Source organism: Leucopleurus acutus (assembly GCF_964270905.1).
Source record: "Leucopleurus acutus genome assembly, chromosome: 8".
NCBI classification, from domain to species: domain Eukaryota; kingdom Metazoa; phylum Chordata; class Mammalia; order Artiodactyla; family Delphinidae; genus Leucopleurus; species Leucopleurus acutus.
The window spans coordinates 8,759,765-8,773,326 of NC_139151.1; the positions used below are offsets into that span (position 1 = coordinate 8,759,765).

At 54.5% G+C, this 13,562-nt stretch overlaps 1 protein-coding gene across 1 annotated transcript; it reads right to left on the reverse strand.

Moving 5' to 3' along the window:
* Positions 1–341: 341 nt before the first annotated feature.
* Positions 342–13,354, reverse strand: VSIG10L2 (V-set and immunoglobulin domain containing 10 like 2; the record flags this gene model as incomplete). The annotated part of the gene is given in 18 exon segments (XM_082844076.1): positions 342–439; positions 1,006–1,123; positions 1,824–1,980; positions 1,982–2,089; positions 2,537–2,763; positions 2,765–2,808; positions 4,165–4,302; positions 4,305–4,336; positions 4,338–4,422; positions 4,924–5,023; positions 5,243–5,368; positions 6,099–6,172; positions 6,435–6,596; positions 6,599–6,709; positions 6,940–7,099; positions 7,101–7,213; positions 7,216–7,314; positions 13,189–13,354. Coding segments are annotated over 18 exon segments (2,118 nt in total).
* Between the last annotated feature and the right edge of the window lie 208 nt (positions 13,355–13,562).

A 13,562-nucleotide genomic window follows, 5' to 3' on the forward strand; every position in this document is an offset into this window, starting at 1 on the left:
CGGACTTGGTGTGGAAGCAGGCAGCTTGCTCCTACGGCACCAGACACTGGTCCCGGCACCGTGGTTCTCACTTGCCCTCGGGCAGCCGGTTCGTCTTCTCCCCAGTCGTGTGTCTTCCTCGTCTTTCCACCTCTGTCTTCCACAAGCTGGGCCAGGACTTGTCTCATAAGTCATTTAGAGGCCCTGCAGTTGAGCCTCGTGCTGGTTGTAAAAGCCGGATATTCAGTGGGAAGGGGTAGCTGGGGTCTTAGCTACCTTGGCTTTAACACTCAGTATGCCCGAGGGGATGTTCCCGTCCCCACCTTCTCCCCTAAGCATGTTGGCACCTTCCCCTTGAGGCCTCATGGTTTGGCAGTCACTGTGATGGTGACGTTTACTGGAGCCCCCGGGGATTCTTGTGCAGGATGCGAACCTGGGGTGGTGGGTGATGGTTCAGTGCCTACAAAGAACAGACACAAGCAAAGGAGAGAGAGATGCCCTGGGGGTGCCCCAGATTGTTCCCAGAGGACAAGAGAGACTGAGCATCACATGAAACTCAGGACTGTTTCCTGGCTTTGGGGATAAAATCGAGCTTACCTGTCATTGCCTCGGGGCCACCCCTTGAACCCCGATATTGGTGACTTTGCTCCCTGAGGGTGAAGTGTGAGAGTAAAGTTAGTGGCAATTACACTCTCCCAGCCTTCCTGACCTCCAGAATGACTGGGCTTCCGTACTCACCTGGGAACAGGCAACCGCCCAAGGCCGGTAGGAAGAAAAGGAAGAGGTGCGTTTCTTGAGCAACCAGCACAGGTGTTGGGAGAATAACCCTCCCTTCCCTGACACTCAGGAACCCAGGAGGGGGTGGCCCTAGATGCCCGAGGTTGGGGGTTGGAGCCCTGATGGACATCTAGCACTGGGGAGAGGTCACAACTAAGGAAGAGCCTAGATTCCTTGCCCAGGGGAGTCTATATCTTATGGGGCCACCTTACAGGGTCAAGCAACCCTGCCCTTGAGCTTCCCACTCACAGGGGAAGGTGTCCAGGTGCCGGGCAGCATACTGGAACACCAGCAGAGAGGTCACCGTTGCCACTACCATCCCTGTGCCTGCCGCATCCAGCACTGCAGGATAGGCGCTGAAGGGGGGGGTGGTCCGCTAGGCGGGGTTGCACGGGATAGGTTTAGAGCCGCTGCTGAACTTGGCAACAGTGGCTTATAGGGTACCAAGCAGGCTGTGCCCTGCTCATCCGGTTCCCCCTCCACCTGAGGTGGGTGATCAAGAGCAAGCCTTGACACAGAGAATCTGGAGACCAGGTCTCTCCCCAGGAAAGAGATGCGCTGCGTGCCTGTATTCTTGAGGTTTTGAGTCCCCAGCCAAGTCCCCTACATCTGGCACGGGAGGCAGCAGGCCAGTTATCTCGGCAGCCTGGGGCTGAAGGAAAGGATGCCTTAACGCAAGGAATTCTCAGCGTGGAGAAAGAGCAGCAGGAAGCCAAGAGCCCACCTCTGTCCCAGGAGGTGAGACTGAGGCGCAGAGTCAGGCCCCCATCCTTATTTAATCACCAGCACCTGCACCTCCCCTTTTCCTATTTCTTCTGATTCAAGCCGACTGTGGCTCCCACCCCTAGGCCTGGGCCTCCAGAACCTCCCCGGGAGGGGACGGAGGGGAGAGATAGCAGTGGGGGTCACCTGAAGGGAGGGTGCAGAAGAGGACAGAGGCTGGGGGTGGAGGGACTCAGGAGGAAGGAAGCGAAGGGACAGAGTCGGGGATGCCGTGGGGACCGGAAGATGCCCCCGGGTTCGGTTCGGTGGAGCAAACCTGGGTTGCTCCACGGCGCTAGCCTTACGGCACCTGGTGTCTTCACCTCAGAGGGGTATCCAGCTGTGCGGTGATTCAGAGCCAGGACGTGGAAGGCATAGAGGACCCCCGGGTCCAAGCCCCCTGGCCGCCGGCCACTGCTCTCCGGCTCGATGTCACCAGCTGCGGTCTCCCAAGCCCCAGGAAAGAGATGCTTTGCGTGCCCCCGGGTCTCGGATGGCCCATGGCAGCTGCACCTCGCTCTGGCGTCTCCCGTAGGTCAGGCGGCTGACGGTGAGGTGACGTTGGGGGTAGCTGGATATCCCGGGGCGAGGGTGGGTACACACACAGGCGTGTGCGCACCTAACAACAACCATATCCGCGCGCGCGTGCGCGCGCATGCTTATTACGGTTTTGTTGAGAAAAGCTGGTGACGTGCAGATCGGGGTTGTAGCGCTGACCACTTCCGTGTAGTTTTAGTCTGTTACCCTAGACTTACACACTGGCCTCAATTTCCTCCTCTACAAATGGAGGAACAGGAGATTACTCTGACTGCGTGGCGTCCTTTTTGCCTGAACTCAGGTGCATCCGATTCACGTTCACGTGGGGCTTGTGCTTTCTGAGGCCCTGTGTCTGAGAAAGATAACGCCTCCAAGTTTTGGAGCAGGGAATCGCTGTGCCTTTCCACCTAGAGGGCGATGGCTGGAGGTTCCCCATCCCCCCCTCCACACGCACGCCACCCCTCACTCACTCAGCACCTACAGCAGGATGCTCCGACGGCTGTCGCCCAAGGCATTTCGGGCCTTGCACTGGCAGGTGTGGCGTGCTGGGTGCGCATCCCGGACACCCAGGCGCAGCTGGGCACCCTCAGGGTGCAGCATGAGCCCCGAAGTGCCTGGCTCCACCTGCCGTTGCTGGGATCCCAGCCAGAGGAGCTGGGCAGCTGGCGTGCCCCCGAGGAGGGCACATCCCAGCCAGGCGTCTCCCCCCCTCCAGCACTGACACCCAGGGCTCAGCCACTGCCAGCTGTGGGGCTTCCACAGGGACAGAGAGGGTAAGGCAAGAAGGTGCCCCCTGTGTCTGGGCTAGTGGAGAGGCTTGGAGGTGAGGTGCTGGCCGGCAGTGGAGGAGACGGTGGGGGACAGAGGAGACGGGGCCTGTGGGGTTGACAGTGAAGCCTGTCATGGCCCGGTCTGCCTCCTCTTACAGGCTCTCATTCTATGCCGAATTCCTGTCACCATCTGCTCCAGGCTTTACTGATAGCAGCTGTGTTCCTCGATGCTCCTCTCCCACCCGACCACAGAGCAGCTCCTACAGGTGGGGGCCCTGCCCTATTCACCTCTGCATTAAGCACCTCCTCCTAGCACATGGCAAAGGGCCTCCTTCCCCCTAAAGGCCCACAACCCCTCCACCAGGGCACAGGACCGGACCCATAGCAGATGCTCAGTTTTTATGGACTGACTCCTAGAGACCCAGGGTTTCAGGTGTCCGTGAATCTCCTATGATGGAATTTCCAGTCCCGAGACTGAGTAAGAAGGGAAGGAAATATTTTGAGTGGTGGACCTCCCTGAAAACATGCTAGTCACCCAACATTTGGAAACCAAGATATGAATCATTTTGTGAGAATTGTTCTATGTGACAGCTCTGCTGCTTGCTTTTCTGAAATGTTTACTTCAATATTTAATTCTTTTTTTCTTGAGTTGGCAATAAATAGGACTGCCAGGGCCAGACAAAGACAGAGAAAGAAATCAGACCAAAAACGAATAGAGGGAGTGGGAGAGGCAGAGAGAGACCTCTGGCACCTGCAACATTAATGCAGGTCAAGAGTATAGTCAGGCACATTTCATGCAAATTGATGCAAATGAGGGTGACAGGATCCCTCATGGTCTAGATGGTGCTGTCCAGTAATGGCTCCCCCCTCCAAACACACATGTGCCTATTTAGCACTTGAAATGTGGCCAGTCCACGTTGAGATGTGCTGTCACTATAAATACACACACCAGATTTTGAAGACAGCACGAAAAAAAAAGAATGTAAAATATCTCATTAATAATTTTATCATTACATGTTGAAATGATAACATATTGGATATATCAAGCTAAATAAAATGTTTCACTGTTTCTTTTTACTTTTTTAAGTGTGGCTACTAGAAATTTTTAAATTATATATATATATATGGCTCACATCATATTTTTATTGGACAATACAGACCTAGACCAAGCCCCCTGATTGTATGGATCAAAAACTTTGAGTCCCTGGGAGGTGAGGTGACACAGTGTCTTGACTTACTTTGCATTCCAGCACAGCTGTCCCCCAGAGCCCCTCATCCCGATTCCAAAGGGCTGCTGCTCCCACCCTGCCCTAGAACCGAGTCTCCAGCCCCCACTCACCTAGCTGGAGCCGGCAGAGGGCGTCGGGGACCCTGAGTGGGTGAGTGCCCAGGTACGTGAACTCTCTGCCAGCCAGGTCGTCCTGGGCCTGGAGGAGGTGGACGGCCAGCGAGGAGCGGCTGCTGGTGCCGAGGTCAGCTGCCATCCATCAGACCAGCTCGGCACAGCAGGGAGCTCCAGGCCACTCACAGCTCAGCATGATGAACTGGTCTCTGATTGTGGCCATGGTCCAGCAGGTGGGGCTCCAGAGGGGCTGCCCTAGGTAGGGAACACGGCTCGGCATGGCCCTACAGGAGGAGGAATGGCCGGCAGGCCTACCCATCCTTCCCTCCTTCATTTACTGTTTCACTCACTCATTCCTCCATGTACAGAGTCACTCAATCATTTATTCATTTTCCATTTATTGAGGGCCGACCATGTGCCAGGGAAATAGTGGGAACAGATGCCAAGCAAACAACTGCAATACAATCTGATGAGTGCTAGAGTATAGGTAGAAAGACAAACTCTCTGTCACTCAATCATTTATTCATTTTCCATTTATTGAGGGCCGACCATGTGCCAGGGAAATAGTGGGAACAGATGCCAAGCAAACAACTGCAATACAATCTGATGAGTGCTAGAGTATAGGTAGAAAGACAAACTCTCTGGGGCTTCAGGGAGGAGGACTTTGAAGACAGGATGACATGTAAACTTGGTCTTGGTAGACGGGTAGGAGTTTCCAAGGCAGAGAGAAAGCCAAAGGCATATTTCAAGACCAACATGCAATAATAGAGTGGTAGAAGTAGAGGGTCAGGTCGATGAGCGCCTCCCTGGAGGCTGGGAGACGGTAAGGAGGGTGTTGCAGGGCTCTAAGCCCGGACTGAGGACAGGGCACAGTGTGGGTGGAGACCGGGGCTGGAGAGGAGAGAAAAGCTGGGAGGTGGGGACTGAGCAAGTGCTGTCACCTCCTCATTACACGGCAAGTCCTGGAGCTTGTGGTCTGGAGTCCCTCCCCGGATCCCAGGGTCCCACTGGTCTGGCCCCTGCCCACTCCTCTGCCTAGAATGGCAGATCCCTGCTGTTTCCTGCGTGCACTCACAGGGCGTGATCCGCAGAGGGCAGGCAGAGCCGGGGCTGGGTGCCGGCTGGTGCAGGTGAGGACCCTGCTGCTGGGGAGCTGGGTGGCTGCGTGACTCCAGGCGACATTGCCTGCTTCCTTCTGCTCCTACCGCTTTCCCAAGAACTGCTCACCTGTCTCCTCCACAGTCCTCAGTTCACAGTTTGCACAGACCACCATCCTTAGTGGACATCGTTAGACAGAGCCCTAGCTCCTTAAATCCTCTAGACCAGCACTGTTCAATAGGTAGACGTGTGCCACAGATGTGTTAAATTTTCCAAATCTCAAAAAGGAAAAATAACCAAACCCAACCAAGCAAAAAAACACCAATAGTTTTTAACAATTTTAATAATATTTTTGGTTTAACCAAACACATGCAGAATATTATAGTTTCAAGGTACAATAGAAAGCATTGATGAGCCCATATATATATATTAGATTAAGTCTTCAAAATCTAGTGTGCATTTTATACTCAGAGCACATCTCAGTCAGGTTCAGCCACATCCCAGATGATCAAAGTCATGCAAGCGGCTACCCTACTGGACAGTGCAGCTCTAGACTATCACAGACCACTGATTTCATTTTTAAATTAAAAAATTTTTTTGAAAAAATTTTTAGAAGTTAATTAGCTTCATGTGTTCTCCTCTTCACTGAAATAACTATTCTAGTCTTTTGTCCACTTTTGTATGGATTGCTGCTTCTTCCTCACTGGTTGTTTTGGAAATCTTTATGTCTTCTGAAAAGTAATCCTTTGTTTGCTATGCGTGCTTGCTTTCAACAGAAGCTTCTGATTTCTAACTTCAGCTTCTCAGCCTCAGACTTAGCACCAAATTGTCACCCTCTCTTCCCACTGTGGCCCCCTCCCTGTTTCTTCAGGGTTCAGCCAGTCAAAGGTAGACTTTCTGAGCCACCCTTGAAATTATGGGTAAAATTGTGACTATGAACGTATGCACATTTTCCTGGTAAGAGGGGCCCATGACCTTGAAAAGGTGAAAACCCCTTGTACTAGAGCCATATTTGGCACCAATGGGTACAATGCCTTGAGCTCCTGCCTACTGGAGCCTCTTGGAGGGCTAGGGTACTCCTAGGGGCCCTGAGGTGTGTCAAGAAGCCAAGCCCAGGTGGGTAGGTGGTTGCAAGCCCTGACCCCTCCCCCAAGACCATTCTGACTCACAGATGATATCCAGGAAGGCTCCATCACTGCTCAGCCAGTTGACGGTGTTGTGGGCAGGGCACATATACCAGCCCAGTTGTGTCCGATTGACGGGGTCCAGCTGGATCAGATGTTTCGTGACCCCTACCAGGGCCTCTCCAGGGCCTCCAGTGCCTGATGCTACCAGGCAAAGGTCACGGGCTCTGTGACCTCCCACACTGCACATGTGACTATCACGGAGGTCCCCGCCACGGGGGACAGGTCGCTCAGCTGCACCTGAGGCTTCGATACGGGCACTGGCCAAAGGAAGGAGAGGCCCTGTGTTTGTTGTCACAGACCGGGGTCATGCCCAGCTGTGTCCAGCAGCCCAGAGCTTGCTGGAAGGGTTTGGCCTACCCACCGGGCCCTGAGCATCCCTTCTTCGTGATCCCAGGTTTCCCCACTGCCTGGAGGAGGGCCCAGAAGAACACAATGGGAAACACATGCAACTAGATGCAAAGCAGCATGAGATGCAGCTCAAGCCAGCCTGGGTCCCTGGCCAAGCCCCGCAGCCAGCACGGCCAGAGCAAGGGAGGGGCGGGTGGTGTGGAGCTGGCCTCCGGCCTTGTGTCGGGCCTGGCACCGGAGGTGGCCGTGGGCCCCCTTCCCAGCTCCCCCAGCACCAGGCTTCTGTTCTGTAGACTCATTCACGGCCCCCAGAGCCAATGCCCCGGCCTCCGCCTTAGACTCCGCTCTACTGGTGACAGCCACGAGCTGCGGAATCAGTGGGCCTTGGGGGGCGAAGCTCCAGAAGACCGCCGGGGGGCAGGCCGGGAGCCACAGGCCAGCTCCACGGAGCTGCCCTGCACTCCTTGGGTGGAGGGGGCCTCCTCTGGTAGTCCTGGGGTCGCCTGGGGCTGCCCTGGAGACAGAGGCAATGCAGGCTGTCTGGGCAGTTCTGGGGTCCCCTGCTCCCCGTCATCGCCCAGAATCTCTGTTACCGGTCTGCAGGGCGGGCTGGCTGCGCAGGGTTTGACAAGGCAGCATAAGCCCTTTTGGAGTTGGTGGACAAGAGACGGTTTCTGAGGGAGCCCACGGAGCTTCCTGTCAGGCTGTGCTGTAGAAGTAGGTGGGGTGGGACACTGGAGCAGAGGTTCCCATCAGACCTTTCGGAAAGCTTGATAAAAATATAGATTCCTGGGCTTCATCCCAGACTACTGAGTCAGAATCCCCTGGGCTGGGGGGGAGGGGTCAGGGCCCAGGAATCTGTATTTTAACAAGCATCCAGGAGTCGATCTGATGATCAGCCAGAAAATGACTCCCGAGACTCAGGAGATGTACGTGGCCGCCGGCAGTTCAGGCCCCAGAGATCGCTGAGTAAGGATCCCAGGGGGATTCCAGACCCACTGCAGCAAAAGGAAGACGACCCCAGCCTGCCGTCAGCACAGGTCGAGCATCCACTCGTCAACTGTTAATTACAGAGCACGTGCTCCAGGCCAGGCACAGGCTACAGTGACAAATGAGCCACTCATCCCCGCCCTCATGGAGCTCCCAGTCTCCCAGGGAGTCAGGCAGTAAACAGTCATCATGGACAAGGCAGGCCAGCAGGCGTTCTTTCCTGCTCGGGGCCCAGCGTGGAACCCCAGGACCTGCCTGAGCACCCTGTTCTTCTGTCCCTTGTGGTCAGCATACTGTGAAGAGCCTCAGCAAACTTAAGAAAATAAGTGCGTCGGGGAACAACCGAGCCACGGGGCTCATTCGCACTAGCTTCCGTGGACTGAGTGCCCCCCTGTGCCGTGCCCTGCACTGGACTCTTCCCCTGCATCACCTACTGATCTTAACTGTAATGACGATGACATCCCTCCAGACTCTGAAACATGAAATCACTTCGTCTAAAGCCACACAGTAGGTGGAGGAGCTGGGATTGGAGCCCTGGTCTAACTCCCAACTTCAGATTCTCCCCGCTGCTGTCCCCACAGCTTCCGCAGAGAGAGAAGCAGAGGAGACCAGCATGGAGTTGGAGGGAAGGAATCAAAGGCAAGATTCCGATGTTCAACTGATCAAGAAGAAAGACATGTAGCGACTTCCCTGGCGGTTCAGCGCTTAAGACTCTGAGCTACCACTGCAGTGAACGCGGGTTCGATCCCTGGTCGGGGACCTAAGATCCCACATGCCCCAGGGCACAGCTAAAAAAAAAAAAAAAAGAAAGAAAAAAGAAAGACATTTAACCCAGAAACTGGTTCTTTCCAACCTCATGGACCCTGCTTTGGCCCACGCTACCAGCATCTCCCACCTAGACTATTGCAAAGGTCTCCCCACTGTTCCCAGCTCCCTGAAAACTGTCAGCTTTGGAGGGAACTTTCTGAAACCCAGATCTGCCCATGTCACTCCATGCTTACTCCCTGACAGCGGCCCTCAGCATAAGCTCTAATGGTTTCTTAAGGTAAAGCAGAGTGCTCTCTGTGCCCTGGCCCTGCCTACCCACCGGCACAGCGTGACCTGAGCATGACTCGCCTGAGGCCCCTGGATGCAGCAGGCAGAGGGGTACCCGCTGCAGGAGGCTAAGTGGTCAGCTCAGGGCCCTCTGACCCACCATGGCCCCGTCTCCCTGGGTGGCTGCCCCTTCGAGGTTCCTGCCTGGCTCTTGGGCTCCCTGGAAGCCCAGCCCCGGAAGAATGGGGGGTCTGGCTCAGGTTGCCAACCTTGGCCCTCCCTACACCTCCACCCCTGATCTCCTATTACCCTCACTGTCCCAATTACGGGTGAATTGCTTACCAGATGATTCACTCCATCCATAATGCAGAGTAGTGCAGGGTAGGACCGGGCTGGGGCAGACCTGGGGGAGGACCCTGTGCTCTCTGAACTTTGATTTTAATGAAATTATGAAATTAAAATGCCGAGCATGGAGGTGAAAAAGGCCCCAACCTCATCAAGTCCAACCACCTGCCCAGTGCAGGACCCCCGTGTGCAGCCCTCCAGACCATGGAGATCAGGAGGTGCAGACACGCCTTTAAATGCCCTTTGACCCCTCTCATGTTTTCCTCAGGTTTCGTGGGGAGAAGCTGGTGGAGTGTTGCCAGGAGCTCTGGACTCAAACATCTCCAGAGTTTGGATTTGGCTGACGACCCCTGAAACTTGAACATTTCTGAGCCTCTCTGAGCTCTAGTTTCTTCACAGATTAATGGGGATAATAGTACCTCCTTTCTTGTAAAGATTATTGTGAATATTAAACAAAAAACTCACACTAGCATTGTGGGGCTTCTTGGGCTCTCATGATGTTCTATTTCTTGTCTTGGGTAGGGGTTACAGTTTACAAGCTGTACATTCTTTTTATAAATATACTATTACATATGCTTGATAAAATTCACACACACACACACACACACACACACACACACACACACACACACACACACACACACATACACACACGAATAATGCCCAGCACAGAGTCGGTGCACCAGCTTTCAAGCTCCTAGCTAGATGTGGCCTGCAAAGTCAGGGCCCTGGAGCTGGAATGGAGACCAGCTTTCCTGCTGTCCAGGGCTCTCTGAATCCCAGCACTCTCTCTCTCTCCCTCTTGCTCTCAGCATGTCCTGCTGCCATAGCTGTCTTTGAGTGACAGCCTGAGATGAGATCAGAGTTTTCCATTATCTGATGGAGGGGTTGGGGGGAGGGTGAGATTCCTGGACCCCAGTGAGATGAGCTCTGATGTCTGGTGTCAGGTTCCTCAGGGCTCAGCTGGGACAGGAGCTGTCAGAGCTGATGCCAGGCAGGCTCCTCCTGGGCCCAGAGATGCTCGCCATGTGCTCTCGGCCTCTCACTTGTCCTAGGACAATGGACAGCCAGGTGTCCCACTCTCACTTAGCCCACGGCCAAGTTTCCTCCATGCTCTCCACAGGGTCTTCAGCCCCCATGCCGTCCTAACTCAGCTTTGAGCAGAATGGCAGATGTCCCTGGGGGTCAGGGTCCTACCTAGTGGGGGTGGCACTACCCTATTTGCCCTACCCTATTGACTATATCCCCCCTCATTCTGATCCCCCCACCCTAACTGGGAAAGCATCAGAACCCTGTTAGACGTTCTTTGGGGAGCAAAGAATGGTTATCTAGCACTGTCGTCCACCTCAGGGTGGGCAGCAGCCCCTGTGTCCAGAGAAAACGTGAGAATTCAGGCAGGGTAAATCAGGAAAACTTTAAAGGAGACTCTGGCTTGTAACGAGGGTTTGTGCTGGCCCTGCAGTTAACCTATTCTGCTTGTGGAATCAGCCTCTCTACCTTTTCTCCCCCAGCCTCTCTACCTTTTCTTCCCCAGCCTCTCTACCTTTTCTCCCCCAGCCTCTCTACCCTTTCTCTTCTGTTTCTCCCAGGATCACAGAAGACTTGGGAGCTGCTGTTGAACCCACTGTGTCTCATGGGGGACCCTGGAAGGCAGAGTCGGGGAAGGAGTTTACTTGTCCAGATTCTCCAGAGAAAGAGAACCAATAGGATGTGTGTCTGTAGAAAGAGACTTATTGTAAGGAATTGGCTCAGGTGATTATGGGGCCTGGCAAGTCCCAGGGTCTGCAGTCGGCAAGCTGGAGCCCAGGGGAGAGAGCCGAGGGTGTAGGTTCTGGTTCAGAGACTGGCAAGCTTGACACCCATGAACTGCTGCTGTTTCAGTTCGAGTCCAAGGGCGAGAAGAGACAGATGACTCAGCTCCACGTGCTCAGGCAGAGCAGTTCCCTCGTATTTGGGGGAAGGTCCACTTTTTGTTCTATCCAGGCCTTCAGCTGATGGGACGAGGCCCACGTGAGTGGGAGGGGGAACATTTTACTGATGCAAATGTTCATCTCATCCAGAAACACCCCCCCAGACACACCCAGAATAACGTTTGACCGAATATCTGAGCCCCCAGCCCACCCCCAACCCGCCATGGCCCAGAGAAGTTAGCACCTACAGTTCACCTGGCTCTGCCAGGCCAGGAACCCGGGCAGAGCTGCAGCCTGTCTGGAAGGGAAGAGGAGGCATGACTGGAATGGCAGAGCTCAGGGCCCCGGAGAGACAAGCTGAGGGTGTCCTTCATTTTTTTAAAAAAATTAATTAATTTATTTATTAAATATTTATTTATTTTTATTTATTTTTGGCTGTGTTGGGTCTTCATTGCTGCACGCGGGCTTTCTCTAGTTGTGGCGAGCGGAGGCTACTCTTCGTTGTGGTGTGCGGGCTTCTCATTGCGGTGGCTTCTCCTGTTGTGGAGCACGGGCTCTGGGCACACGGACTCAGTAGTTGTGGCTCGCAGGCTCTAGAGTGCAGGCTCAGTAGTTGTGGTGCACGGGCTTAGTTGCTCCGCGGTATGTGGAATCCTCCCGGACCAGGGATCGAACCCGTGCCCCCTGTATTGGCAGGAGGATTATTAACCACTGTGCCACCAGGGATGTCCCGGTCCTTCACTGTTGAGAGACAAAAGAGTACAGTGATCAGAACACAGCGTTGCCTCTTCATCACCGTGTGATCTTGCATCAGTGAAGAGCAAGGCACTGTGCTGTATACGGTTGGTGCCTCCCTTTCTCCCCTCCTTTCTTTTCCAAGGAGCGTTAGCTAAGCCAGCATAACCTGCTACCGTTCTTTGCCCTGGGCGTGCTCCGTGCCGAATCCCTGGAGCAGATAGAGCTGCAGGCTCTCAGGTTTTGGTCCCAGCTTCTCATCTCCCACTCCTGCTCAGACCCTATGAGCTCCACCCTCACGGTGGGACCTCCATCCACAGCCCACCTGGTTCCAAGGGCTCCCATCAGCACCCACATTCATTGCTTTCGGAGATTCCGGAGGGAGGGAGAGGAGATAGTGTGAGTCAGGAGCAATGAGGGGTCAGCCTGCAGGGGTCTCTCAACTAAACTTAGAAAAGAGGAGGCATGAGGACGTGCTTGAGGACCCAGACTCGACTAGTTTGAGCTGAAGTTTTAGAGAACCAGGCGGAAGGCTCCGAGTGGGTCAGTGGGACCTCCCTCGCAGCACAGGAGTCCCCACTGCAGCCTTCGGGACACGTGCCCTTCAGCCTCTGCCCTTGACCAACGTTAAGTGGGCAGTGTACTACAGCACGACCTTGGGCAAGCAACGCGCCTGCTCTGAGCCTCATCGTCCTCATCTTTAAAACGAGCATAATAATAACGACCTCTTCAGGGTACTGGAGAGAGAGGATGCAGCCACACACATCCGGCACCTCGTAAGCCCACGGTCCACAGTGCACGTTCAGTCAATGCTCGTTCTCGCCCTCTTTGTGTTTAGGTTGAACTGGAATCTGCTTTTCTGACACATCTATCCTAGGGGTTGAGTTCCTCCCATGAAACTTTGCAAAACGATTCAAATCCCTCTTCCAAATGAAAGTCATCCAATATTTGAAACAGCATGTCCAGCCCTCCTCTCCTCCACCTGGATGGCAATCTGAGCTCCCAACCATCGCCAGGCGTGTGATGGGTGTGCCATGTGTTTTCCACCCTCCAAGAGACAGCACTGCTGTCCACATTTCGCGAATGCACTCAAATTCTCTCCTCTCTTTCCCCCGACGGCTTCACTCCCCACGCCCCACTTGGCTCCCCACCTTTGGGCCTCTTCCATTCTGTCCCCACCCACCTGAAGCTATGTCACCTCTGAGCTGACCAGGGGTCCGTGGAACCGCTAAGTTCCTTCTCTCTGACAAGAAGACTCAAAATCTTTCTCAGTTACGTACTGTTAGGGTTTTGTTTATCAGTCCAGTAAACATTTGTTTCCTGGCCACCATGTGCCAGGGCGCGTTGACTCCACTGCTTTGCTGGGCCCTCACCCAGGCCCATGAGCAACGCTGGACGGAACTCAGCACTCTGAGAGGACGCAGCCTCTCCGTGGGGCTCCCCGATCCTTGGACGAGGGAGAGCCGTGGTGCAGCAACTGTCCGGGTTTCCGGCCACTGCCTCACTTTCCAGGAACCTCCGCAGCGCTATGGGCGGCATCGCGCCAGACTGTGACCCTTGTTAAACGCGGGGCCAGGGGATTCTCATTCCTGGCCTCTTCCTGTCTTGCACTCACATCTCTGCTTCTCTGAGCCAACCTGCAGGCCTGATTCTGAACCCCCAGGCCTTGGGAAGAGCAGAATGTGGAAGGATGGGGACAGCTGGGCTGGAGCAGAGGAAGAAGATGATCCTGGAAATAAATGGCTTT